Source organism: Littorina saxatilis, linkage group LG17, assembly GCF_037325665.1.
Source record: "Littorina saxatilis isolate snail1 linkage group LG17, US_GU_Lsax_2.0, whole genome shotgun sequence".
NCBI lineage: Eukaryota > Metazoa > Mollusca > Gastropoda > Littorinimorpha > Littorinidae > Littorina > Littorina saxatilis.
Window position 1 is genome coordinate 60,520,220 of NC_090261.1, and position 25,449 is coordinate 60,545,668.

Genomic DNA, 25,449 nt, shown 5'->3' on the forward strand with positions numbered 1-25,449 from the left:
AAATACGCTTATGAATCGCCAGCGTTTTGCCAGAGAGGTTCTTGCAAGATTCAGTTCTGAGATACGTTCTGTATTTTCCCACCATTCTGTTTTTTTCTCTGTGGCGAAATAAAAAGAATGCGAAGACGTGAATGTAATTGCTTTGAATTATATCATTGCTAACTTGTCAGTTCTAGGGAGAAGTTTGAGTGACTTCCTTGCATGTAGGCTAGGTTATATATTTCCGCAAGGAAGGAGTTGGGTGGCGCTGGAATATGTATGACAAATAGTTTGGTATCAAAACCAAGGCTTAGTGAATGTCAAACAGATCAATGATTTAGCAATATGTTTGTTTGCTTGTTCGTTTCCATATTTGCTAGTTTTTCTCCGCTTCGCTCGTGTGTTTCCTTTGTGTTTGTTTTGCTTGTTCGTTACAATAAAGGCAGATTTGTTCTGCTGTTGATGTGTTATTGCATAATTATTATGTGGTCTTTGGTTGTTTGTCTTTTGAAAACATCTGGGACAAGCTTGTGTTTGTGGAGAAAAGCGACTACAGGAATATTTTTGTCTTTTCTCCATATGCAATTTTTTTCTTAAAGTATATGGAGTGAAGAAGAAGAGAAGGCGTAGAGAGCAGAATATATTATCTAGGTTAGTATTGAAACGGTGTGGAATTAAGATTCACACTCTAAAATCATATTTGTTCTTTTGTTTAGTAAATGTTTGGAAATAGGTATGATACGGTCCCGTTTTCTATTGTTCTCTTGCGGTAGAATTAATTGGTTAATTGGTTTTGACACGATGGCGCCGACAGAACTGACGGGATATGACCCCTAGGTCGTTTCTCCTGTCACGAATGTTTATGCACGTGGGCCGTTAACGACTGAGGGCATTGTTTTGCTATATTCACCTCCCTTCCCAACCCCCTTTCCTTTTTGACCTGATTCTTTATTTCTAATACAGGTCTATGATAATACTTGTTACACACAGACGAACACACATACATAGACACACATACACATACAGACACACTCTCTCTACTCTCTCTCTCTTTTCTTTTCTGTAGCTTTTATATCATTCTTTCTTTTACCTATGTATTCTATATAAATATGTATTCTGTATTCATTTGTTTAGTAGAATGTAGATTTTATGTTTATCATCTACATATGAGAAGCCTGTTCAATATACACTGTGTTTGATTGTGGTTAACTTGTAACTGCATACAGTGTTTGGTGTAACATGACTATTTTGCGAGGTAATAGTCAGAGGTTTTGCACTTTGTTCACAGTGTTGATAACCGATGAGTGTTTGGTATCAAATGATGCGTCGAAGAATTTCCATTTTATTGATGTATATCTTTATAGCGTTTTTGATGTAGTTTTCTTAATACAGGAGTTTTTGTGTATGTTTGAGGGATTTTAACTGTAGCTTCTATGGAAGCTGACAGCAGCCTCGAGACTCTACCCCCCCCCCCCCCCCCCCCCTCCCTCCCCATTTTGTTCTATGACGTTGACACGATCACGCCGACTAAACTGGCGGGGTTGTGAACCCAAAGTCACGCTCCTGTCACTTGCCACGAATTTGTTTTTGCACGTGGACTGACGTCAGGGACAGTCGTGGAAGGTATATAAGCTGCTAGTTTTCAAGGTTCGGCGGGAGTCTTGGCAACCAACCTGGCTTAAGTGTCTAAATGGTATACCGGACTCCCCACCACCACTTAGGGTTACAGCATTGCTTCGGTGGGAATGGTTGTGGATGAGTCCAAACCTGAGTACTGAGAAGTATTTGTTGTCATCTCTAAATTGTCCTCCGGAGTTTTGGCAACCAACCTGGCTTAAGTGTCTAAATGGTATACCGGACTCCGCCCTGTGGACTGAACTGACAGGGTTAACAAAAAACGTTCCGCAGTCCCAGGTTACCACACGGCGAGTAAAGTGGCGTCGCTTTACTCTTTTACTTTATTTTTATCCAGGCCCCGAACCTCTGCCCAAATTTTCAGCCATTTTAGGACATAGGATATTGCTTTCAGTAGCGTATTTTGCTAAGGGTACCTACGGGTCATGCCCAATTTTTCAGCCATTTTAGGACTTAAAATATTTTTCGAGTAGTAGGAAAATTACAGGAATAGAGTGAACCAATGTACAGATATATTTTCTGAAAAGAACTACGCCTTGTATTGAGTTGTTTTTATGATTTGTTTTGATTCAATACAATTTTGAACTTTACCTGCCTCTTCTTGAGTTTATATTCTGTGTGTCTGTTTGTCCTGTCGTGTGATTGCCATCCTGACAAATGACCTTCAAACACGTATAACATCTAAGACACAGACACAGACAGTTAGAGTTAATGTGAAGCTAAGACCGCTCGGCTTTACAAATGGTGTCAGAAGTGGGATAAAGATTGGTTCACTGTAGTTTTGATAGCTTTCCGATTTGTTTTTACTTAGAGAGAGAAGATACCCTCCCATCCCTTTGTTTTTATTTTATTTTTCTCGGTCACTTAGCCAGTGACTGTTTATTTTTCTGGACTGCTGCAAAGCAAGATGTCTGACCTTGGTTCACAAGAAGACCTGCGGGCGTCAGGCGGTACTGACGACAAAGGTCGTCGCCTACCTCCCTTGAAACAGCATAATGCAAACACGAGCATATTTTTTTGTTGCTATTAGAGTTAGGTCTTTTTCTCTGTGTACTTTAAAGAGATGGGGCTGTTAGTGTTCAAAGCTTTAAGCTGGTTTTTCCTTTTGCTGGGCAAACCTTTTTTTTTCTTCGTCTGCTCCCTGAAAATCACCCTTCCTGCTGATGGCTGCGGACCGAAGCAAGATAGCGGACAATGAGGCAGTGTTCCAGAGGGCATGCAGTGCAGTCAACACATCTGGCAGTACTCCGATGCGGCACCGTCATGGAGCCAGTGGCTAGGAAAGCTGCTGGCATGCAGGGACAACACGGCACGTTGTCTTGGCAACGAGGAACACGGTCTACACGGCGCTTGGAGGAAAAGCAAGGAACCATCCGGACAACACAGCAGGGGTCGTCTTCAGTCAACTACACACGGGAGCAGTACAGAGTGGCTTTCCGGTCCGTCTCTCCAACTCGAGACCTGGACTGGGAAGCCAGAGCTGCATACTGTCGGCGACACGATTCACGTGTTGCTGGCAGGAGAGCAGAGCAGCCAACGCCAGGAGAGCAGCGCTCTGCGTCACGAGGCGACAACGCCGAAGGAGAATATTCGGGGACTGACAGCGGTCTTGGAGTCAGTCTCTGTCTCCCCGGATCACAGCGCGCACAGAACAACGGCAGTGGGGGACGAGCAGCCAGCTGGCGAGACAACTACAACTGCAGAAGAAGAGCGAGAGAGGCGACGAGACAGCGACAGAGGTGACACGAAGCTTGTCACTGGGGTCCAAGGACGATCGAGCTTTTCTGACGCTGCAGCCTCAGTGACACGCGGTCATCCTAACGTGTGTAACCTGGGAAAGCAACAGATGCCGGGCAGGGAGAACCTTCCCTGCTGGCATAGATGTCGAGTTCTGGACAGACAGGGACACTGTCTGGAACTCGAGGGAAGGAACGGCGCTTCGCTGACCGGCGGAAGCGAGTTCAACAGATGTCCGCCAACATTCAACGGAAAGGCGGATTGGGTGGCGTTCCGAGTTCAGTTCGAGATGATTGCAGAGCTGAACAGATGGACAGAGGCAGACATGGGTTTTCAGCTTGCTGTTTGTCTACGAGGGTCAGCTCTGGCAACGCTGAAACTCGTGAGACCCGAAGACAGACGGGAATATGGCTCGCTTGTTCGGGCCCTTGAAGCGAGATTCAGCACACAGATGCACGAGAAAAAAACTTTTACGGACGAACCTTCAGAACAGAACGCGTCAGCAAGATGAAAGTCTGCCTGCGTTAGCGGAAGACGTCAGGCGCCTGGTACAGATCGTCTATCCGGCAGCTAGAAGAGAAGACAGTAGCTGGAGGGGACAAAACCTGCTGAAGGTTGCTTCCGTGTGCAGTGCGGGACACTGCATGCAAGATACAGAGGGATTCTGTATACGTCCCAACAACTACACCGTCGGACATCTCGGCCCACAAGATTCCAGCGACGGCAGAGAAGAACTACGTCATTACGAAACGCAGCCGATACCAACAACAACACCGTACATCGAACTGACAAGGACAACCCAGCTGACCAGTGCGCTGCAGGGGATCCGGTCGGCGAGCGAGCTTTACGGCGCGATGCCAAGAGGCCGCGGTTCCTGCCTCTGTCTGACGAGACAGGGGAATCTGTCTGACGCTGCAGCTGGTGCGTCTCGAGTCCTATCACCGCCACAGAAGTCGTCACAGAGTTCACCCGTTCCTGCGTTCCTGTCCGGCGCCGCGAGGACGCGCCGGGTGTCATCTGGTCCTTTGTTGCTGTTCGGCGCCGCGAGGACGCGCCTGATGTCGTCAAGGTACCACTCTCCCGGAATCCGCGGAGCGAGGCTACATCAGCGACAACTCAAGCGTCAGACGTAAGCACGAAGGAAATAGGCACCAGTGACTTCGTGATCAATAAGATGTTTTTGTTCTGATTTTTGTTAAAAAGCATAGATTAGCATAACCAACGACGAAAGATATGCAGATAACAAAAGGAGAGACAGCAGACCGGCGTCATCGCCTGCTGGAGAGACTGAGATTTGACCATTAGAGGAGACTGAAGGGTTCACGATGGAGTAGACAGCGTCTGGCCAGAGCTGTTGAAACATTTGGTTTTTTTTCTTGTTGCAACAACTTACTACAGAAGAGTCATATACACTCTGCCATGGGTGTAGTCCAACAACCTGCGGGGAATTGGATTGGGAACCGTCTTGACCTGGTGTCACACTAGGTGGCACTGGAGGGTATGGTACAGAAGACCTACCAGAGGGCAGGCAAGGCAAGCATAACCGAAAGAGCGGTTTGAGCGGCGTGTGCTGGACCTATGCGGCCACATAGGTCGGGTGGGCTGATCAACTGGAGAGCTAAGTGCATCCAGCAGCGAGGGAGCCTGAGAGATGGACTTCTCGGAAGGGGACTTAGATTACAACGAGGGGTCCCGAAGACACGCATCGGTCACCAATCCATGAACCTATTGCAGAAACCGAGAAGGTTGTCAAAGAGAAGAACACAGAACCACAAATCTCTTCGAAAATCATTATCAGAATCTACGGTGGCAGTCAACGACACCACTACCTTCGTCCCGGTGAAGACACTGCGGTCGACCTGGGATGCCAGCTGCGTCTCGGCGTTAAACGGTGCTCCAGCTGGGGGTCGTCCGAGGGCGGATGTTTCACCGAGGTCGACGCCTTGGCAGTGACAGAAGAGACGGAGGTAGCTGTCTGGCGCCGCGAGGACGCGCCAGCCGATGTTGATGTCGTTGCTGTGACGGAGGTAGCTGTCTGGCGCCGCGAGGACGCGCCAGCCGATGTTGACGTCGTTGCTGTGACGGAGGTAGCTGTCTGGCGCCGCGAGGACGCGCCAGCCGATGTCGACGCCGATGCTGTGACGAGATGACGTCAGAGTGACGTAACATCATCGTCGTCAGCGCCGCATCCGTGATGTCGCCGCACCTCCAACAACGATGACGTCAACGATCGAAGGTTTTATTATTTTAAGCGCCAAAGACGTTGCTTTAATCGATTTCAAGAGTCAATAGATTGTTTTCAAAAGAAGGAGAAAGACAGATGTTAGAGGAGTTACCGCGTTGTGTGTGTGCGATTCAAAGACTGCTACGATGGAGACGGACAACAGATGCGGTGTTCATGTACACTTACGACTGGTAAGAGTATACATTTTGTCTTTTTATTTTGTTAAAGGTTTCTCGTACTTGCTGAAATGGCGAACATGAATACGTTTGAGAAAACTGGTTTTGTTGGTTGTTATTTTTTTTGAATGTTGTTAGGAATTTTGTTTACACATGTTTTTGATTTCAATGCTGAGTAACCATGGCGAAGTAAATCGGTGTGTGGTTGGTTTTTTTTTAAATGGAACAGAAGACTAGAGTGGAAAGTCTAACGTTCTTTTATAACAATTTTGTGTCACTATAACAGTTTTTTTTTTTTGTTTTCGTTGTTTTTACTGTAACCTGTAAAATACATCACTTATTTCATTGGGAAGGTCGCGAAGAATCCAAATTATTTCGACGTTTTTTTTAAACTTCCCTCCTTTTGGTGTCGGCGTAAGAAGCAATAATCGCATTATTTTAATATTTTTGTGTAACAATATATTTTGTTCTTTTTCTGCTTGCATTTTATAATGATAATAGAACTGAGAAGCTGAGAGAGGTGCTTTTATTTGGTTTGGGCCAAATTCACTATTTTTGAGTTGGAATCCAATAAGAACGGACAGAGGTTGTTGGTTCGGCGTTACAAATGGTGTTTCTAACGCAAATCTTATCCTTCCGCTCGTTTTTTTACATTTGGTGTCAGAAGAAAAAGGTATGGGTGTTTCACTGGTTTTATGTAAAAAGGATTTTTTGCTTTTTGTAAAAGGATGAGTACTTTTCTGCTTGGAGAAGTTTCAATACCCTCGGTCATTTTCAGTTTGAGGGCAAACTGTTTTTGTGGAGGGGGGCATTGTGGAGAAAAGCGACTACAGGAATATTTTTGTCTTTTCTCCATATGTAATTTTCTTCTTAAAGTATATGGAGTGAAGAAGAAGAGAAAATGTAGAGAGCAGAATATATTATCTAGGTTAGTATTGAAACTGTGTGGAATTAAGATTCACACTCTAAAATCATATTTGTTCTTTTGTTTAGTAAATGTTTGGAAATAGGTATGATACGGTCCCGTTTTCTATTGTTCTCTTGCGGTAGAATTAATTGGTTAATTGGTTTTGACACGATGGCGCCGACAGAACTGACGGGATATGACCCCTAGGTCGTTTCTCCTGTCACGAATGTTTATGCACGTGGGCCGTTAACGACTGAGGGCATTGTTTTGCTATATTCACCTCCCTTCCCAACCCCCTTTCCTTTTTGACCTGATTCTTTATTTCTAATACAGGTCTATGATAATACTTGTTACACACAGACGAACACACATACATAGACACACATACACATACAGACACACTCTCTCTACTCTCTCTCTCTTTTCTTTTCTGTAGCTTTTATATCATTCTTTCTTTTACCTATGTATTCTATATAAATATGTATTCTGTATTCATTTGTTTAGTAGAATGTAGATTTTATGTTTATCATCTACATATGAGAAGCCTGTTCAATATACACTGTGTTTGATTGTGGTTAACTTGTAACTGCATACAGTGTTTGGTGTAACATGACTATTTTGCGAGGTAATAGTCAGAGGTTTTGCACTTTGTTCACAGTGTTGATAACCGATGAGTGTTTGGTATCAAATGATGCGTCGAAGAATTTCCATTTTATTGATGTATATCTTTATAGCGTTTTTGATGTAGTTTTCTTAATACAGGAGTTTTTGTGTATGTTTGAGGGATTTTAACTGTAGCTTCTATGGAAGCTGACAGCAGCCTCGAGACTCTACCCCCCCCCCCCCCCCCTTCCTCCCCATTTTGTTCTATGACGTTGACACGATCACGCCGACTAAACTGGCGGGGTTGTGAACCCAAAGTCACGCTCCTGTCACTTGCCACGAATTTGTTTTTGCACGTGGACTGACGTCAGGGACAGTCGTGGAAGGTATATAAGCTGCTAGTTTTCAAGGTTCGGCGGGAGTCTTGGCAACCAACCTGGCTTAAGTGTCTAAATGGTATACCGGACTCCCCACCACCACTTAGGGTTACAGCATTGCTTCGGTGGGAATGGTTGTGGATGAGTCCAAACCTGAGTACTGAGAAGTATTTGTTGTCATCTCTAAATTGTCCTCCGGAGTTTTGGCAACCAACCTGGCTTAAGTGTCTAAATGGTATACCGGACTCCGCCCTGTGGACTGAACTGACAGGGTTAACAAAAAACGTTCCGCAGTCCCAGGTTACCACACGGCGAGTAAAGTGGCGTCGCTTTACTCTTTTACTTTATTTTTATCCAGGCCCCGAACCTCTGCCCAAATTTTCAGCCATTTTAGGACATAGGATATTGCTTTCAGTAGCGTATTTTGCTAAGGGTACCTACGGGTCATGCCCAATTTTTCAGCCATTTTAGGACTTAAAATATTTTTCGAGTAGTAGGAAAATTACAGGAATAGAGTGAACCAATGTACAGATATATTTTCTGAAAAGAACTACGCCTTGTATTGAGTTGTTTTTATGATTTGTTTTGATTCAATACAATTTTGAACTTTACCTGCCTCTTCTTGAGTTTATATTCTGTGTGTCTGTTTGTCCTGTCGTGTGATTGCCATCCTGACAAATGACCTTCAAACACGTATAACATCTAAGACACAGACACAGACAGTTAGAGTTAATGTGAAGCTAAGACCGCTCGGCTTTACATGTTTATATTCTCGTCACATTTACACCCCCCCCCCGCCCCCCGTGATAGTGTGCCTTGAAATGTATAAGTAATGTATAAGTAATTTTAGAAAAGTACTGGTTGGTGCTATATAAAGCAACTTTTGAAATAGCTTAAAATTGGTCTTGCAATGCCACAGAATAAACCTTGTGTGTGAAGCATGCAGAGCCATGGAAAGCCGCGAGTTTGTTGATATTCAGTTGGCCCATGTGTCCAAGCCAAGTAAACACATGCCTTTAGTGTAAGTATCCAAGACAAATATGTGGTGGTTTGCACGATGGTTTGCATGAGAAGAAAGAAAGTGAGAGGCTTTGCAAAACTGAACACGCTAAAAGATGGCCAAGGTTTATGTTAAAATATTGAATTGCTAAAGTAGGTCAAGCGAGCGTTTCACTAAATGCTCAGCCCTGCCAGTTCCAGGCTACCACGCACAATATTGAGTATCATGTTTATTCCGGTTTTTTTACCAGAAAAGTACACCGAACTGTCAAAGGGGAATTGTTCGGGTGCCTTCTTCGGTCGCTGTCCGCACTCTGCCACCTTTTCATGTATTTAGAAAACAAACATGAATAAAACTCTAACGAAACTTCGAGAGCTGTCGATGTGCTCAAAACATGATCCCATTATGGATGCATGCCACTGGGAGCAACCAATCAGAGACAAGGACGGCTCAGGGCATTCCCGAACACGTCTTTTTCTTGTTCTCGATCCACAGGCCGCCTTCTGAAGGATTCCCGAACCTTCGGAGCAGCAGTATATAAGGCGGCGCAACGCTGAGAGCAGGCATGAGAAGAAACGAAGCAACGAACGACTACAAGTACAAACTAAAGCGAAGTGAATACTTCACAACATTTCCTACGTGGAAAAGACTTTTGACATTATTGACACTACAATAATACCAGAGAACGTGAAAATGGGAAAAGCACCAGCTATCGGTATTGACTTGGGAACCACCTACTCCTGTGTGGGCGTGTTCCGTCAAGGCCAGGTGGAGATCATCGCCAACGACCAAGGGCAGAGAACCACCCCCAGCTACGTGGCCTTCACCGACTCTGAACGCCTGGTGGGCGACGCGGCCAAGAACCAGGCGGCCATGAACCCCGAGAACACAGTGTTCGACGCCAAGCGACTGATCGGTCGCCGCTTCACGGACAACAGTGTTCAGAAGGACATGAAGCACTGGCCCTTCAAGGTGGTCGACGACGGCGGCAAGCCCAAGGTGCAGGTGGAGTACAAAGGCGAGAACAAGACGATGGCACCGGAAGAGGTCAGCTCCATGGTGCTGGTCAAGATGAAGGAGACGGCAGAGGCCTTTCTGGGCCAGAAAGTCAAAGACGCCGTCATCACCGTGCCGGCCTACTTCAACGACTCGCAGAGACAGGCCACCAAAGACGCGGGCGCCATCGCCGGGCTGAACGTGCTGCGTATCATCAACGAACCCACAGCGGCCGCCCTGGCCTACGGACTGGACAAGAACGTGGCCGGCGAGAAAAACATCCTCATCTTTGACCTAGGCGGCGGCACCTTCGACGTGTCCATCCTGACCATCTCGGAAGGCTCACTCTTCGAGGTCAAGTCGACAGCGGGAGACACGCACCTGGGTGGCGAGGACTTTGACAGTCGCCTGGTGGATCACTTCTGCCAGGAGTTCAAGCGCAAGTACAAGAAAGACCTGAGCGGCAGCCCCCGAGCTCTGCGACGTCTGCGCACAGCGTGTGAACGAGCAAAGCGCACCCTGTCCAGCAGCGCCGAGGCCAGCGTGGAGATTGACTCTCTGTACGAAGGCGTGGACTTCTACACCCGCATCACCAGGGCGCGCTTCGAGGAGCTGTGCTCAGACCTGTTCCGTCACACCCTGGAGCCCGTGGAGAAGGCCCTGAGGGACGCCAAGATGGACAAGCGACAGATCCACGAGGTGGTGCTGGTGGGAGGCTCCACGCGCATCCCCCGAATCCAGAAGATGCTGCAGGAGTTCATGGGCGGCAAGGAGCTGAACAAGTCCATCCACCCTGACGAGGCCGTGGCCTACGGAGCTGCCGTGCAGGCCGCCGTGTTGAGCGGGGACACCAGTGAGGCCATCAAGGACGTCTTGCTGGTGGACGTGGCGCCGCTGTCGCTGGGCATCGAAACGGCTGGCGGCGTCATGACCAAACTGGTGGAGCGCAATACCACCATCCCCACCAAGACGTCGCAGACCTTCACCACCTACGCCGACAACCAGCCGGCCGTCACCATCCAAGTGTACGAGGGAGAACGTGCCATGACCAAAGACAACAACCTGCTTGGCCGATTCGAGCTGACGGGCATCCCTCCGGCTCCCCGCGGCGTGCCGCAGATCGAGGTCACCTTCGACATTGACGCCAACGGCATCATGAAGGTGATGGCCCAGGACAAGAGCACGGGCAAGTCCAACAACATCACCATCAAGAACGACAAGGGCCGCCTCAGCAAGGAAGACATCGACCGCATGGTCAACGAGGCCGACAAATACCGCGAGGAGGACGACAAGCAGCGACAGCGTGTGGAGTCGCGCAACAAGCTGGAGGCCTACATCTTCTCCGTGCGCCAGGCGGTCAGTGAGGCCGGAGACAAGCTGAGCAGCGACGACAGAGAGGCGGTCAGCAAATTGTGTGACGAGGCGCTCAGCTGGCTGGACAGCAACTCGCTGGCCGACAAGGAGGAGTTTGAGGACAAGCTGCAGGAGGTGCAGAAGCTCTGCTCGCCTCACATGGCCAAGCTGCACGGCCAGGGCCAAGGTCAAGGACAGAACAGCTCGGGGTCACAGTCTGCCGGTCAGGCCGGAGGACCAACTGTGGAGGAGGTGGACTGAACTTAGAGCCAGCAACTGAAGTGTGACTGATAGTGTGAAAAAAAAGCACAAGTTAAACATGAAAGAATGAGTGAAAAGAATGAGAATGACATGACAGTGGAGGTAAACAAGACAGTATTAAGAAGAAAAACGCTCAAGTGAATTGCCAAGATTGACGAATGGATGAAAAGCTGAATGTTGTGGAAGATATCGGATCATTGTGAGAATGAATTCTGTGCGCAAATGAACAAAGGACTCAAAGACTTACACTGTGATATTAATTCATTAGGACAACAAAGATCTCGTTCAGTCTACCTCTTTGCGTTCACCAAATATGTAAATGTTAAAGTGCTGTGATAAACTGATGTTGAAGAGGTTTGGTAAATAAAATACCAAACAAAATGTAATCCTGAGTATTCGTCTTATTTGTGTATCCTCTCTCTCTGTCTCTCTGTCTCTCTGTCTCTCTGTCTGTCTGTCTGTCTGTCTGTCTGTCTGTCTGTCTGTCTCTCTCTCTCTCTCTCTCTCTCTCTCTCTCTCTCTCTCTCTCTCTCTCCTGCTTTCGTTTTGAACTCGTGTGTGTGTGTGTGTGTGTGTGTGTGTGTGTGTGTGTGTGTGTGTGTGTGAAATGATGGACATTTAAAGACTAAAATGTCACACACACACACACACACACACACACACACACACACACACACACACACACAAAATAAAGCCTCACCAAAATACAAAAAAACAAATGTCACAGTTGTTTTCAAAAGATAAACAGCCGAAGACCACAAAATATGCACTAACACATCAACAGCAGAAAACACCTATTACCAAATAACAAGCAAAGAAACGAACGAACGAACGAAGAGACTAACTAGCAAACGGGCAAACGAACACTGGTATAATTCTGTACTTTCTTTGACATTCTCTCAGCACTGATTTTGAAAACAAACTAATTCTCATACCCATTCCAGTTTACCTTACTTCTTCTCTAGCAAATATACGTGCGCCTTGAGTTGCCTTGTGGTGAGATATCTGCGCGTTATAAATTCTTGTATTATTATTATTATTATATACATTAAAGAAAGTATTTGTCTCAGCGTTGACAAGTTACCACTGTAATAATTCAATGCAATTGTATTCTCGTTTTCGCATTCTCTTTGATTTTGCCACAGAGAAGAAACAGAATGGCGGGAAAGGTTATTCCAAGAATCTACATTCCCTAATCAGAGAAAAACTATAAAGATAAGCAGGATTACAAAATATAAAAAATTAAATTTAAAAAAAAATCTACACACCCACCCATACCTTTCTACAAGACCAATACAGAAATGATTTAACAGACGTTATTGAGGCTGAGTACTCAATTCACCGATTAAAAAGGTTAGTTACAGAAAATAATAGACTACATACGGGAATCATTGACACTTTTCGCCTTCGGATAACGCACAGGGATGCGGCATTCGAAACACTTGGAAAACTGGATGACACTTCACGAAAAAGGCGCACGAAGTAAAATTCAAGTGAGCCATGTTAACGGTCGTGTTTGGCTGAATGACGAACTTGGTTTGAAGGCTTGTATACAACAGATAATCTAAAGTGAATAATTATATCAACTGATTCAAAAATACCAAAACAGAGAGACTGCTATCGTTCCAAAATTTAGATTCCAGAACAACTAGAATGGTAGGTGATTGGAACGATTAATTTATGACAAAACAATACGTTACATTTGACATAGGACTGGGTGGCCGAGTGGTAACGCACTTGCGCTCGGAAGCGAGAGGTTGCGTGTTCGACCCTGGGTCAGGCCGCAATTTTCTCCCCCCTTTCCTAACCTAGGTGGTGGGTTCAAGTGCTAGTCTTTCGGATGAGACGGAAAAACCGAGGTCCCTTCGTGTACACTACATTGGGGTGTGCACGTTAAAGATCCCACGATTGACAAAAGGATCTTTCCTGGCAAAATTGTATAGGCATAGATAACAAAAAATGTCCACCAAATACCCGTTTGACTTGGAATAATAGGCCGTGAAAGGTGAATGTGTTATATATTGTGTGTAAAAAATGTCTGTTTGTCTGTCTGTCTGTAAAAAATTTCCATTTCAAACGGTAGAAATTAATATGTTGTAGTTCGCGCTATATAAGCTCCCCATAATAATAATAATACATTTACGGTCTTTCGAGAGGTCTTTTAAGCAAGCCTAGACAGACAGACAGACAGACAAACACTTAAGATGCAGATAATGAACATATCTCACAATCTTGCAAAACGCTGGCGAGGTAAATCAACTCTACTGATTCAGTTTGTCCCACACTTGTTTTAGGTGTCATTATATACTAGGCCCGCGGGTATGAGTACCTCATTCACCATCTCACCTAGAGTGTTTTGTTTTGTTTGCTTGGAAGGGGGGGGGGGGGGAGTGGTGGTATGCTGGAGGCGGGGGGGGGGGGGAGAGTCATTTTTGTCCCAAGAAAGCATGAAAAAGTATTGTCAACGGTCTGTACATGTGTTCGTGCACTTGGTACCAATTCCGACAGTAAAACACATATTTTCAGTGTGTTTGCAATAGACGCAACAGCAACAATCCCTCATAGAAGGATTGTAATAATAAACCCTAACAAAGGAAAAGTAGCAACAACCCCAACTTTGCTGCAAGGTTTGTGGAAATATAGACATTGATGGTCCGATGTATTAATATATTGATTCAATAACTGACTGAAATTTAATAAAGATAAACTTGAAGAGAATATGCATTGTCTATATATGAATACATTCATTTACTTCGTGTGAGCGAGAAGTTTGATAGGAAATAAAATAAACATAAACTTATTCCCCAATAAATATTTTTTTTAAATAATGCAAATTGAACATACATTATTCTGTGTAGGTGGATTGATAATTATATGAATGGATTCATTCAAACAATCATTCATTGATTACTCTACTGTGTGACTATAACAAGATCAGAATACATTCCTTCCAGGTTGACACATACCAAAAGTCTACTACCTAAAGACTTTCTCGGTGCAGAGTGGGAATGTGTTTTTTAAATTACTTTGTAATTCACGCCTATTCAGTAAAGCAAAATTAATTCAGCAGAAAGTGCACGTGACTCCCCACTTTGTCCGGGAAGCAGCCACACTGTAGACAATATTTTGGTATGATTTCAAGTGGGAGGATGCTCGTATGCAATGTAAAAGCCTGGTCAGATCTATGGTGTTTTACATGGTAGTATACACAAACAAGTCGCGTAAGGCGAAATTACTACATTTAGTCAAGCTGTGGAACTCACAGAATGAAATTGAACGTAGTCCGCCGCTAGTGCAAAAGGCAGTGAAAGTGACGAGCCTGTTTGGCGCGGTAGCGGTTGCGCTGTGCTTCATAGCACGCTTTACTGTACCTCTCTTCGTTTTAACTTTCTGAGCGTGTTTTTAATCCAAACATATCATATCTACATGTTTTTGGAATCAGGAACCGACGAGGAATAAGATGAAAGTGTTTTTAAATTGATTTCGAAAATTTAATTTTGATCAAATTTTTTAATTGTTTTAATTTTCAGAGCTTGTTTTTAATCCAAATATAACATATTTATATGTTTTTGGAATCAGAAAATGATGAAGAATAAGATGAACGTAAATTTGGATCGTTTTATAAAAAAATGTTTTTTTTTACAATTTTCAGATTTTTAATGACCAAAGTCATTAATTAATTTTTAAGCCACCAAGCTGAAATGCAATACCGAAGTCCGGCCTTCGTCGAAAATTGCTTGGCCAAAATTTCAATCAATTTGATTGAAAAATGAGGGTGTGACAGGGCCGCCTCAACTTTTACAAAAAGCCGGATATGACGTCATCAAAGACATTTATCGAAAAAAATCAAAAAAATCCGGGGATATCATACCCAGGAACTCTCATGTCAAATTTCATAAAGATCGGTCTAGTAGTTTACTCTGAATCGCTCTACACACACACACGCACACACACACACACATACACACATGCACACATACACACATACACCATGACCCTCGTCTCGATTCCCCCTCTATGTTAAAACATTTAGTCAAAACTTGACTAAATGTAATAAATGAGTGAATAAAAAATAAATTAGTAAATAAAATTAAAAATTTAAAAAAAACATCAATGAATAAATGAATGAATGAATAACTACTTGAATCAGTAAATATAATGAATGAATAAATAGATACTAAAAATAATAAATAATCTACTTAATAATCAAATAATCAAATGAATGAATAAATGAAAATAAATGAATATAAAATAAATAAATAAATAAATAGATCAATAAATAAAATAAATAAATAAATAAACAAATAAATAATTAAACAAATAAATAAATAAACAATTAAATTCCATCATGAGCTGTTGAGCTGAATAAAGGTCACATACTGTTTATTGTGTATAGTTGGAATTCGATATTCTGCTCTCTGACAGAATCAGAAATAAACTGATATTTGATCCCACCGTAATTTCTTCTCAGATCAAAATTAGTTAACATGTAGATTCAAGGTGTTTGTTCTGAAATTAGTGTACAAAAACACTGCCAAGTGCTACACGTAGCTTTTTACTAAGTAGCTTTAATCAAATTGGCCTTGCGATGACACGGAATAAACGGTTTGTACTAAGCATGTACAACATAATAATGAGCATGGACACATGTGCGATTTTGTACGAAATTAATTCAACATATAAATTCCATTTTCAACAAGGAAAGCGCCGAGTTAGTCGGAACATGCTATGTGTCCAAGTAAAGCGAAAGAACGTTCTTAGCGCATGTAGGCCGAGCATTGACTGACGGGTATGTGGTGATTTATATGATGGTTTATAAGTGAAAGGAAATGGAGGTAAAAATTAGCATGTTTAATTATTTTGACCAAGATCGTAGTTAGAATACAGTGTATTGAAAAAGTAGGTAAAGCCAAGTTTTCACCAAACGCTCAGCTGTGTCTAGAACGAACAATGAGTATTATGTTCAATCCGTGGCAATTCTTTTGACCAGAAAATACGCCGTACTGTAAAAGGGGACCTTTCTATAGTACGATCGTAGGTTGCACCCTGTCGCCTATTCGTGTATTTGACTCTTTTAGAAACAAACATCAACGAATATCTCCTGAAAGTTCGAGAACTGTCGAGAGGCTAGCGTTCACAGCCAAGCTTCGCTGTAAACATGACCTCATTATGGATCCATGCCAATGGCGGCAACCAATCAGAGACAAGGACAGTTCTGGGCATTCCCGAACACATCTTATTTTAGTTCTCGATCGATAAGCCGCCTTCTGTGGGATTCCCGAACCTTCGGAGCAGCAGTACATAAGGCGGCGCAACGCTGAGAGTAGGCATGAGAAGAAACAAAGCAACGAACGACTACAAGTACAAACTAAAGCGAAGTGAATACTTCACAACATTTCCTACGTGGAAAGAGATTTTTGACATTACACTACGATACCAGAGAACGTGATAATGGGAAAAGCACCAGCTATCGGTATTGACTTGGGAACAACCTACTCCTGTGTGGGCGTGTTCCGTCAGGGCCAGGTGGAGATCATCGCCAACGATCAAGGGCAGAGAACCACCCCCAGCTACGTGGCCTTCACCGACTCAGAACGCCTGGTGGGCGACGCGGCCAAGAACCAGGCGGCCATGAACCCCGAGAACACGGTGTTCGACGCCAAGCGACTGATCGGTCGCCGCTTCACGGACGACAGTGTTCAGAAGGACATGAAGCACTGGCCCTTCAAGGTGGTCAACGACGGCGGCAAACCCAAGGTGCAGGTGGAGTACAAGGGCGAGAACAAGACGATGGCACCGGAAGAGGTCAGCTCCATGGTGCTGGTCAAGATGAAGGAGACGGCAGAGGCCTTTCTGGGCCAGAAAGTCAAAGACGCCGTCATCACCGTGCCGGCCTACTTCAACGACTCGCAGAGACAGGCCACCAAAGACGCGGGCGCCATCGCCGGCTTGAATGTTCTGCGCATTATAAACGAACCCACAGCGGCCGCCCTGGCATACGGACTGGACAAGAACGTGGCCGGCGAGAAAAACATCCTCATCTTTGACCTGGGGGGCGGCACCTTCGACGTGTCCATCCTGACCATTTCGGAAGGCTCACTCTTCGAGGTCAAGTCGACAGCGGGAGACACGCACCTGGGTGGCGAGGACTTTGACAGTCGCCTGGTGGATCACTTCTGCCAGGAGTTCAAGCGCAAGTACAAGAAAGACCTGAGCGGCAGCCCCCGAGCTCTGCGACGTCTGCGCACAGCGTGTGAACGAGCCAAGCGCACCCTGTCCAGCAGCGCTGAGGCCAGCGTGGAGATTGACTCTCTGTACGAAGGCGTCGACTTCTACACCCGCATCACCAGGGCGCGCTTCGAGGAGCTGTGCTCAGACCTGTTCCGTCACACCCTGGAGCCCGTGGAGAAGGCCCTGAGGGACGCCAAGATGGACAAGCGACAGATCCACGAGGTGGTGCTGGTGGGAGGCTCCACGCGCATCCCCCGAATCAAGAAGATGCTGCAGGAGTTCATGGGCGGCAAGGAGCTGAACAAGTCCATCCACCCTGACGAGGCCGTGGCCTACGGAGCTGCCGTGCAGGCCGCCGTGTTGAGCGGGGACACCAGTGAGGCCATCAAGGACGTCTTGCTGGTGGACGTGGCGCCGTTGTCGCTGGGCATCGAGACGGCTGGCGGCGTCATGACCAAACTGGTGGAGCGCAACACCACCATCCCCACCAAGACGTCGCAGACCTTCACCACCTACTCCGACAACCAGCCGGCCGTCACCATCCAGGTGTACGAGGGAGAACGCGCCATGACCAAAGACAACAACCTGCTGGGCCGATTCGAGCTGACGGGCATCCCTCCGGCTCCCCGCGGCGTGCCGCAAATCGAGGTCACCTTCGACATCGACGCCAACGGCATCATGAAGGTGATGGCCCAAGACAAAAGCACGGGCAAGTCCAACAACATCACCATCAAGAACGACAAGGGTCGCCTCAGCAAGGAAGACATCGACCGCATGGTCAACGAGGCCGACAAATACCGCGAGGAGGACGACAAGCAGCGACAGCGTGTGGAGTCGCGCAACAAGCTGGAGGCCTACATCTTCTCCGTGCGCCAGGCGGTCAGTGAGGCCGGAGACAAGCTGAGCAGCGACGACAGAGAGGCGGTCAGCAAAGTGTGTGACGAGGCGCTCAGCTGGCTGGACAACAACTCGCTGGCCGACAAGGAGGAGTTTGAGGACAAGCTGCAGGAGGTGCAGAAGCTCTGCTCGCCTCACATGGCCAAGCTGCACGGCCAGGCTCAAGGACAGGGTCAAGGACAAAACAGCTCGGGGTCACAGTCTGGAGGACCCACTGTGGAGGAGGTGGACTAAACATAAAATCTGAAGTGTGACTGTTCAAGTGTGAGGCAACGAACATTCCAATTGTGGATGTGAATTACTGAGTGAATATGAGTGAGAATAAATGGACAGATACAAGAAAGATACTCATCGGCTACGAACATAATTAACAGACTAAGTAGCTTTCTGTGTGACAGTGATTGTGAAAAATAATTGTGTGCCAAAGAGAAATGTACAAACTGTCTCAGGAAAAATACTCATCAGTTCAATTGAATGCCTCTTTACAGCATTTGTGTAAATGACTTGCAGAAAATATGGCGTGAACACAACTGAATGAAATACCGGTGAGTTTTTCACAATAAAAATCAATGAAAAATTAATTTTCTGGGTTTGGTCTCTGTTTTAGAGAGAGTGAGAGAGAGAGAGAAGTGTGTGTGTGTGTGTGTGTGTGTGTGTGTGTGTGTGTGTGTGTGTGTGTGTGTGTGTGTGTGTGTGTGTTTAAACGAATATAAACTTAATTCATACACATTGTTACATTAATACATAAGCCTTTCAACACACTTTACCCAAAACAATTTCATGACACTATATGAATACAAGTCGCGTAAGGCGAAAATACAACATTTAGTCAAGTAGCTGTCGAACTCACAGAATGAAACTAAACGCAATGCAACGCAGCAAGACCGTATACTCGTAACATCGTCAGTCCACCGCTCACGGCAAAGGCAGTGAAATTGACAAGAAGAGCGGGGTAGTAGTTGCGCTGAGAACGATAGCACGCTTTTCTGTACCTCTCTTCGTTTTAACTTTCTGAGCGTGTTTTTAATCCAAACATATCATATCTATATGTTTTTGGAATCAGGAACCGACAAGGAATAAGATGAAAGTGTTTTTAAATTGATTTCGACAATTTAAGTTTGATAATAATTTTTATATATTTAATTTTCAGAGCTTGTTTTTAATCCAAATATAACATATTTATATGTTTTTGGAATCAGCAAATGATGGAGAATAAGATGAACGTAAATTTGGATCGTTTTATAAAAGAAATTTTTTTTTTACAATTTTCAGATTTTTAATGACCAAAGTCATTAATTAATTTTTAAGCCACCAAGCTGAAATGCAATACCGAAGTCCGATCTTCGTTGAACATTACTTGACCAAAATTTCAACCAATTTGGTTGAAAAATGAGGGCGTGACAGTGCCGCCTCAACTTTCACGAAAAGCCGGATATGACGTCATCAAAGACATTTATCAAAAAAATGAAAAAAACGTATGGGGATATCAATCCCAGGAACTCTCATGTCAAATTTCATAAAGATCGGTCCAGTAGTTTGGTCTGAATCGCTCTACACGCACGCACACACACACACACCGGCACACACACACATACACACACACACACACACATACACACACACATACACCACGACCCTCCTCTCGATTCCCCCCTCGATGTTAAAACATTTAGTCATAACTTGACTAAATGTAAAAAGCTGGTACCCAGGGGCTGACTGAGTTACGTGTGTGTGTGTGTGTATGTGTGTGCGCGCGTGCGTGTGCACCTGCGTGCGTGCTTGCGTGTCTGCATGACATTGAGTGCTTTCACTTGTCACGCCAGTGTAGCAAGGTTAGTAAAAAGATCTAACTGTAAGTTCGACCACTCTGTCCACACTCACCTGAGGGAGCTCTGCATTGGCCATTGTGCCCAAACTGAAGTCGCGTCACAAAAGACGGGCCTATTTTTCGGTTCGATTCATACAAACTGCACTTCCCAGTCAACACACGTTTTCAAGCAGGTTCTGAAATTCAATCAATAGATCAACAGGTATTCTATAAATAAGCTACCGTTTATTCATTTCAAACGCAAGGAAATATTTCGGCACACACACAAAAACAAGATTGAAGCGTAAAATAAGTAGAAATTTGTCTCCGAAAACTCATAACAAAATTACTTTGTGTCTGCCTATTGTAACTTTTGTTTTATCCTGAATTTTCTCGTCGATGAGTTTGTGAAATTTGCACAAGTTTGGTGTGCAAACGTAGTCAACCCTGCTGTGATTGGAAGCGTAAAAGCTGTCATTATAATGACACGAACCCGACACCCGGTTAGGTGGTCCGGTGCCCAAGGAGTTATTGGTAACGGAGACGAAAACCCCCTTCGGCTACCTCTTGACCCCTTTTTCCTCCCCTATGATATCACAGGTTGTCGGCCTAAATACGTAATATCTGCCAGAGCTTAAAGAACCTAGTTATACTGAACACGACTAGCACACTAATGGGAGAACAAATTTCACAACAATGCAGCATTTGTCCGCGGATTTAGGCCTACAAGACGCCCCAAACACTGCGGTAGGCATAGAATGTTGCTTCTTTTCACTTCGCTAATGGAAGAAACTTTCAGAAACAAATCTAATTTAAGGATTAAAAGGCCCATTTTCTGACTTTGACAAAACCGATTCTGCCCATAGACAAGCCTCTGCCATTTACATGACGTATTACACTTTATCTCACGTAAAGATTGGGATGGTAAGGAACATTAGAGAATTATAAACAGAGCCAGGAAGACCAATTCCGACAGACAGAGTTGCCGTGTACAAATGTTGTCAAAGAAAACGGAAAGAACAAACTTTGACGTGGTTATCATCCTTAAAGAAACATATCACGAAAGACGGGCCTATTTTTCGGTTCGACTCATACTATACTGCACTTCCCAGTCAACACACCTTTTCAAGCAGGTTATGAAATTCAATCTATGGATCAGCAGGCATTCTATAAATAAGCTACCGTTTGCTCATTTGAAACGCAAGGATATATTTCGACACACACACACAAAAACCTGATTTAAGCGTAAAAAAAGTAAAAATTTGTCTCCGAAAACTCAAAACAAAATTACTTTGTGTCTGGCGATTGTGACTTTTCTTTTATCCTGGATTTTCTGGTCGAAGAATTTGTGGAATTTGCACAAGTTTGGTGTGCAAACGTAGTCAACCCTGCTGTGATTGGAAGCGTAAAAGCTGTCATTATAATGACACGAACCTGACACCCGGTTAGGTGGTCCGGTGCCCAAGGAGTTATTGGTAACGGAGACGAAAACCCCCTTCGGCTACCTCTCGACCCCTTTTTCCTCCCCTATATGTTATCACAGGTTGTCGGCCTAAATACGTTATATATATGCCACAGCTTGAAGAACCCAGTTAATAGCACGCGCGACTAGCACGCTGCATCTTTTCACTACGCCGTGATGGGAGAATACCATTTTCTTCATATCTCTGCAGCAATTGTCGGATTTAGCCTCCTGAGACGCACTGACTTTTGTAACCAAACCAAACAACATAATTATCTTGTTGCTTCTCGGTTTTACTACGCTAATGGAAGAAACTTTCAGAAAAAAAGTCTTATTTAAGGATTTTCACACCACTGATTCTGACCATAGACAAGCCGAAACTGAAACTAATTCTGTCCATAGACAAACCTCTGCCATTTACAAAACGTATTACACTCCTCCAATTTGGCTGGCTATCTCACGTGTAAGAAAAAAAAAATTGGGATGGTAAGGAACATTAGATAATTACAAACAGAGCCAGGAAGAATAATTCCGACAGACTGACAGAGTTGTGTACAGAGATGACTAAGAAAGCGAAAAGAACAAACTTTGACGTCCACATTCACGAAACTGTAAAAAAAAAAAAAAGCTAACAGAGTCTCAGAAATGATAGTGCATACTATAGAGTATAAGTCCTAGGACATCATGGTCCCTCTTTTTAAATCACTAGTTCGCCCTATATGGTAATATTTGTGTGGTCACCATCCTTAATGAAACACATATTACTACTGAATAGAAAGTGTACAGCAGCGATTTCTGAGAAACCTATAGAGTATAAGTCCAAGGACATTTTTTTATGAGTTAATTTTGTAGATTGACACATAGGTGTCCTTTAAGAATTAATTCAGGGTAAAGTTGCCGCTCTGCACAGATACTGTCCCAATTCAGGGGTGATAGCTCAGTCAGTAGAAGCGCTGGTTGGAAACCAGTTGTCACTGTCGGCGTGGGTTCGACCCGCACGTCCGGCCAGGGATTTATTTCCCAGAGTCAACTTTGTGCAGACTCTCTTCTGTTTTCCAAACACCCCCGTGTGCATGCATGCGCACGATAAAGATCCCAAGTTCCTAGCGAAAGTCTCGGGGATTGGAAACATGCATATATACGCATGCAGGAATTAAGAGAAAAAAAGACGAGCAGTGCCGTACCGTATGGCCAGTTTTGTTGCTTTAGTCTTTTCTGTAAGTGTGTGTCTGTCTGTGCATCTGTATCTTTGTGTGTGTGTGTAACAGTGTGTGTGTGTGTGTGTGAGTGCGTGCATGCGGACGGTGTGTGTGTGTGTTTGCTAGTGTGCGTTCGCACGCGTCAGTGTGTGCGTGTGTGTGTGGTATATATGTGTCACGTGTGTGTGTGTGTGTGTGTTTGCCAGTGTGCGTGCGCGGCACGGCGCGTCAGTGTGTGTGTGTGTGTGCGTGCACGGTGCGTGCGTCAGTGTTAGTAAGACATTGAGTGCTTTGACTTGTCACACCAGTGTAGCAAGGTCAGTGGAAAGATCTAACTGTACGTTCGACCACTCTTTACACACTAACAGCTGCATTGTGCCCGAACTGAAGTCGCGTCAGAAAAGACGGGTCAATCTTACGGTTCGACTCATACAAACTGCACTTCCCAGTCAACTTGACAAACCTTTTCAAGCAGCTAGGTTCTGAAATTCGATTTATAGATCAGCAGGTAATCTATAAATAAGCTCCCATTCGATTTAATCATTTCAAACGCTAGGATATCTTTCGGCACACACACAAAAACTAAATTTAAGCGTAAAAGAAGTAAAACTATGGTTTCCAAAAACTCCTAACAAAATTACTTTGTATCTGGCGATTGTGACTTTTCTTTTATCCTGGATTTTCTGGTCGAAGAGTTTGATAAATTTGCACGAGTTTAGTGTGAAAACGTAGTCAACCCTGCTGTCATTGGAAGCGTAAAAGCTGTCATTATAATGACACGAACCCGACATCTGGTTAGGTGGTCCGGTGCCCAAGGAGTTATTGGTAACGGAGACGAAAACCCCCTTCGGCTACCTCTCGACCCCTTTTTCCTCCCCTATGATATCACAGGTTGTCGGCCTAAATACGTTATTTCTGCCACAGCTTAAAGAACCTAGTTAATAGCACGACTAGCACGCTGCATCTTTTCACTACTCTGATGGGAGAACCGTCATCATTTTCTTCATATCTCTGCAGCAATTGTCGGATTTAGGCCCGAGACGACTGACTTTTGGAACCAAACCAACCAACATAATTATCTTACATAATTATCTTGTACCTGCGGTAGGTATAGAATGTTGCTTCTCGGTTTTACTACGCTAATGGAAGAAACTTTCAGAAAAAAGTCTTATTTAAAGATTTTCACACCACTGATTCTGACCATAGACAAGCCGAAACTGAAACTAATTCTGTCCATAGACAAACCTCTGCCATTTACAAAACGTATTACACTCCTCCAATTTGGCTGGCTATCTCACGTGTAAAAAAACCAAGTCGCGTAAGGCGAAAATACAATATTTAGTCAAGTAGCTGTCGAACTCACAGAATGAAACTGAACGCAATGCCATTTTTCAGCAAGACCGTATACTCGTAGCATCGTCAGTCGACCGCTCATGGCAAAGGCAGTGAAATTGACAAGAAGAGCGGGGTAGTAGTTGCGCTAAGAAGGATAGCACGCTTTTCTGTACCTGTCTTTGTTTTAACTTTTTAACTTTCTGAGCGTGTTTTTAATCCAAACATATCATATCTATATGTTTTTGGAATCGGGAACCGACAAGGAATAAGATGAAAGTGTTTTCAAATTGATTTCGACAATTTAATTTTGATAATAATTTTTATATATTTAATTTTCAGAGTTTGTTTTTAATCCAAATATAACATATTTATATGTTTTTGGAATCAGAAAATGATGGAGAATAAAATGAACGTAAATTTGGATCGTTTTATAATTTTTTTTTTTTTTACAATTTTTCGAAGTCATTAATTAATTTTTAAGCCACCAAGCTGAAATGCAATACCGAAGTCCGGGCTTTGTCGAAGATTACTTCACCAAAATTTCAACCAATTTGGTTGAAAAATGAGGGCGTGACAGTGCCGCCTCAACTTTCACGAAAAGCCGGATATGACGTCATCAAAGACATTTATCAAAAAAATGAAAAAAAACTTCGGGGATATCAATCTCAGGAACTCTCATGTCAAATTTCATAAAGATCGGTCCAGTAGTTTGGTCTGAATCGCTCTACACACACACAGACAGACAGACAGACAGACAGACAGACAGACAGACACACACACATACACCACGACCCTCGTCTCGATTCCCCCCTCTACGTTAAAATATTTAGTCAAAACTTGACTAAATATAAAAAGGAGAGCAAAGCATTCACAAGTAACATTTTTCAAGCCCTTCACACCACGAAGCCGAAGACTCATAATAAAAACATTACCAGCCACAGGTAACACATTCCACACTGGCTACAGCTGCAATGATTTTTTTCTCCCAATAATGGATAATGTCAAGTTAATGAAATAGCAACAAATTTATCGTTAAGAGTCACACCAATATGTGATCATTGCATCCATTGTCAGTCTCTGTATTTACTGTCGATTTCAGGCTTCATAATATGTCTAAGAGTCTGTCTGTGTGTCTGTCTTTGTCTGTGTGTCTGTCTTTGTCTGTCTATCTGTCTGTCTGAAAATAATAGAAGTGATTTTGGGGAATATTTCTTTTCAACAAACAAGACAGAACAATACACTTACACGGCTCTCAACTGAACACTGTGTT

At 44.2% G+C, this 25,449-nt stretch overlaps 2 protein-coding genes across 2 annotated transcripts; both read left to right on the forward strand.

Moving 5' to 3' along the window:
- Window positions 1-9,193: 9,193 nt before the first annotated feature.
- LOC138951937 (heat shock protein 68-like) lies at window positions 9,194-11,634 on the forward strand. Its single transcript, XM_070323502.1, has one exon. The coding sequence runs from the start codon at window positions 9,332-9,334 to the stop codon at window positions 11,246-11,248; it is 1,917 nt and encodes a 638-aa protein (XP_070179603.1). The 5' UTR covers window positions 9,194-9,331; the 3' UTR covers window positions 11,249-11,634.
- A 4,928-nt stretch (window positions 11,635-16,562) lies between these two features.
- LOC138951938 (heat shock protein 68-like) lies at window positions 16,563-18,957 on the forward strand. Its single transcript, XM_070323503.1, has one exon. The coding sequence runs from the start codon at window positions 16,700-16,702 to the stop codon at window positions 18,608-18,610; it is 1,911 nt and encodes a 636-aa protein (XP_070179604.1). The 5' UTR covers window positions 16,563-16,699; the 3' UTR covers window positions 18,611-18,957.
- Window positions 18,958-25,449: the final 6,492 nt, after the last annotated feature.

Bases quoted from the DNA above. Each gene is read 5' to 3' on its own strand.
- LOC138951937 (XM_070323502.1), top strand. From the start codon at position 9,332: ATGGGAAAAGCACCAGCTATCGGTATTGACTTGGGAACCACCTACTCC.
- LOC138951938 (XM_070323503.1), top strand. From the start codon at position 16,700: ATGGGAAAAGCACCAGCTATCGGTATTGACTTGGGAACAACCTACTCC.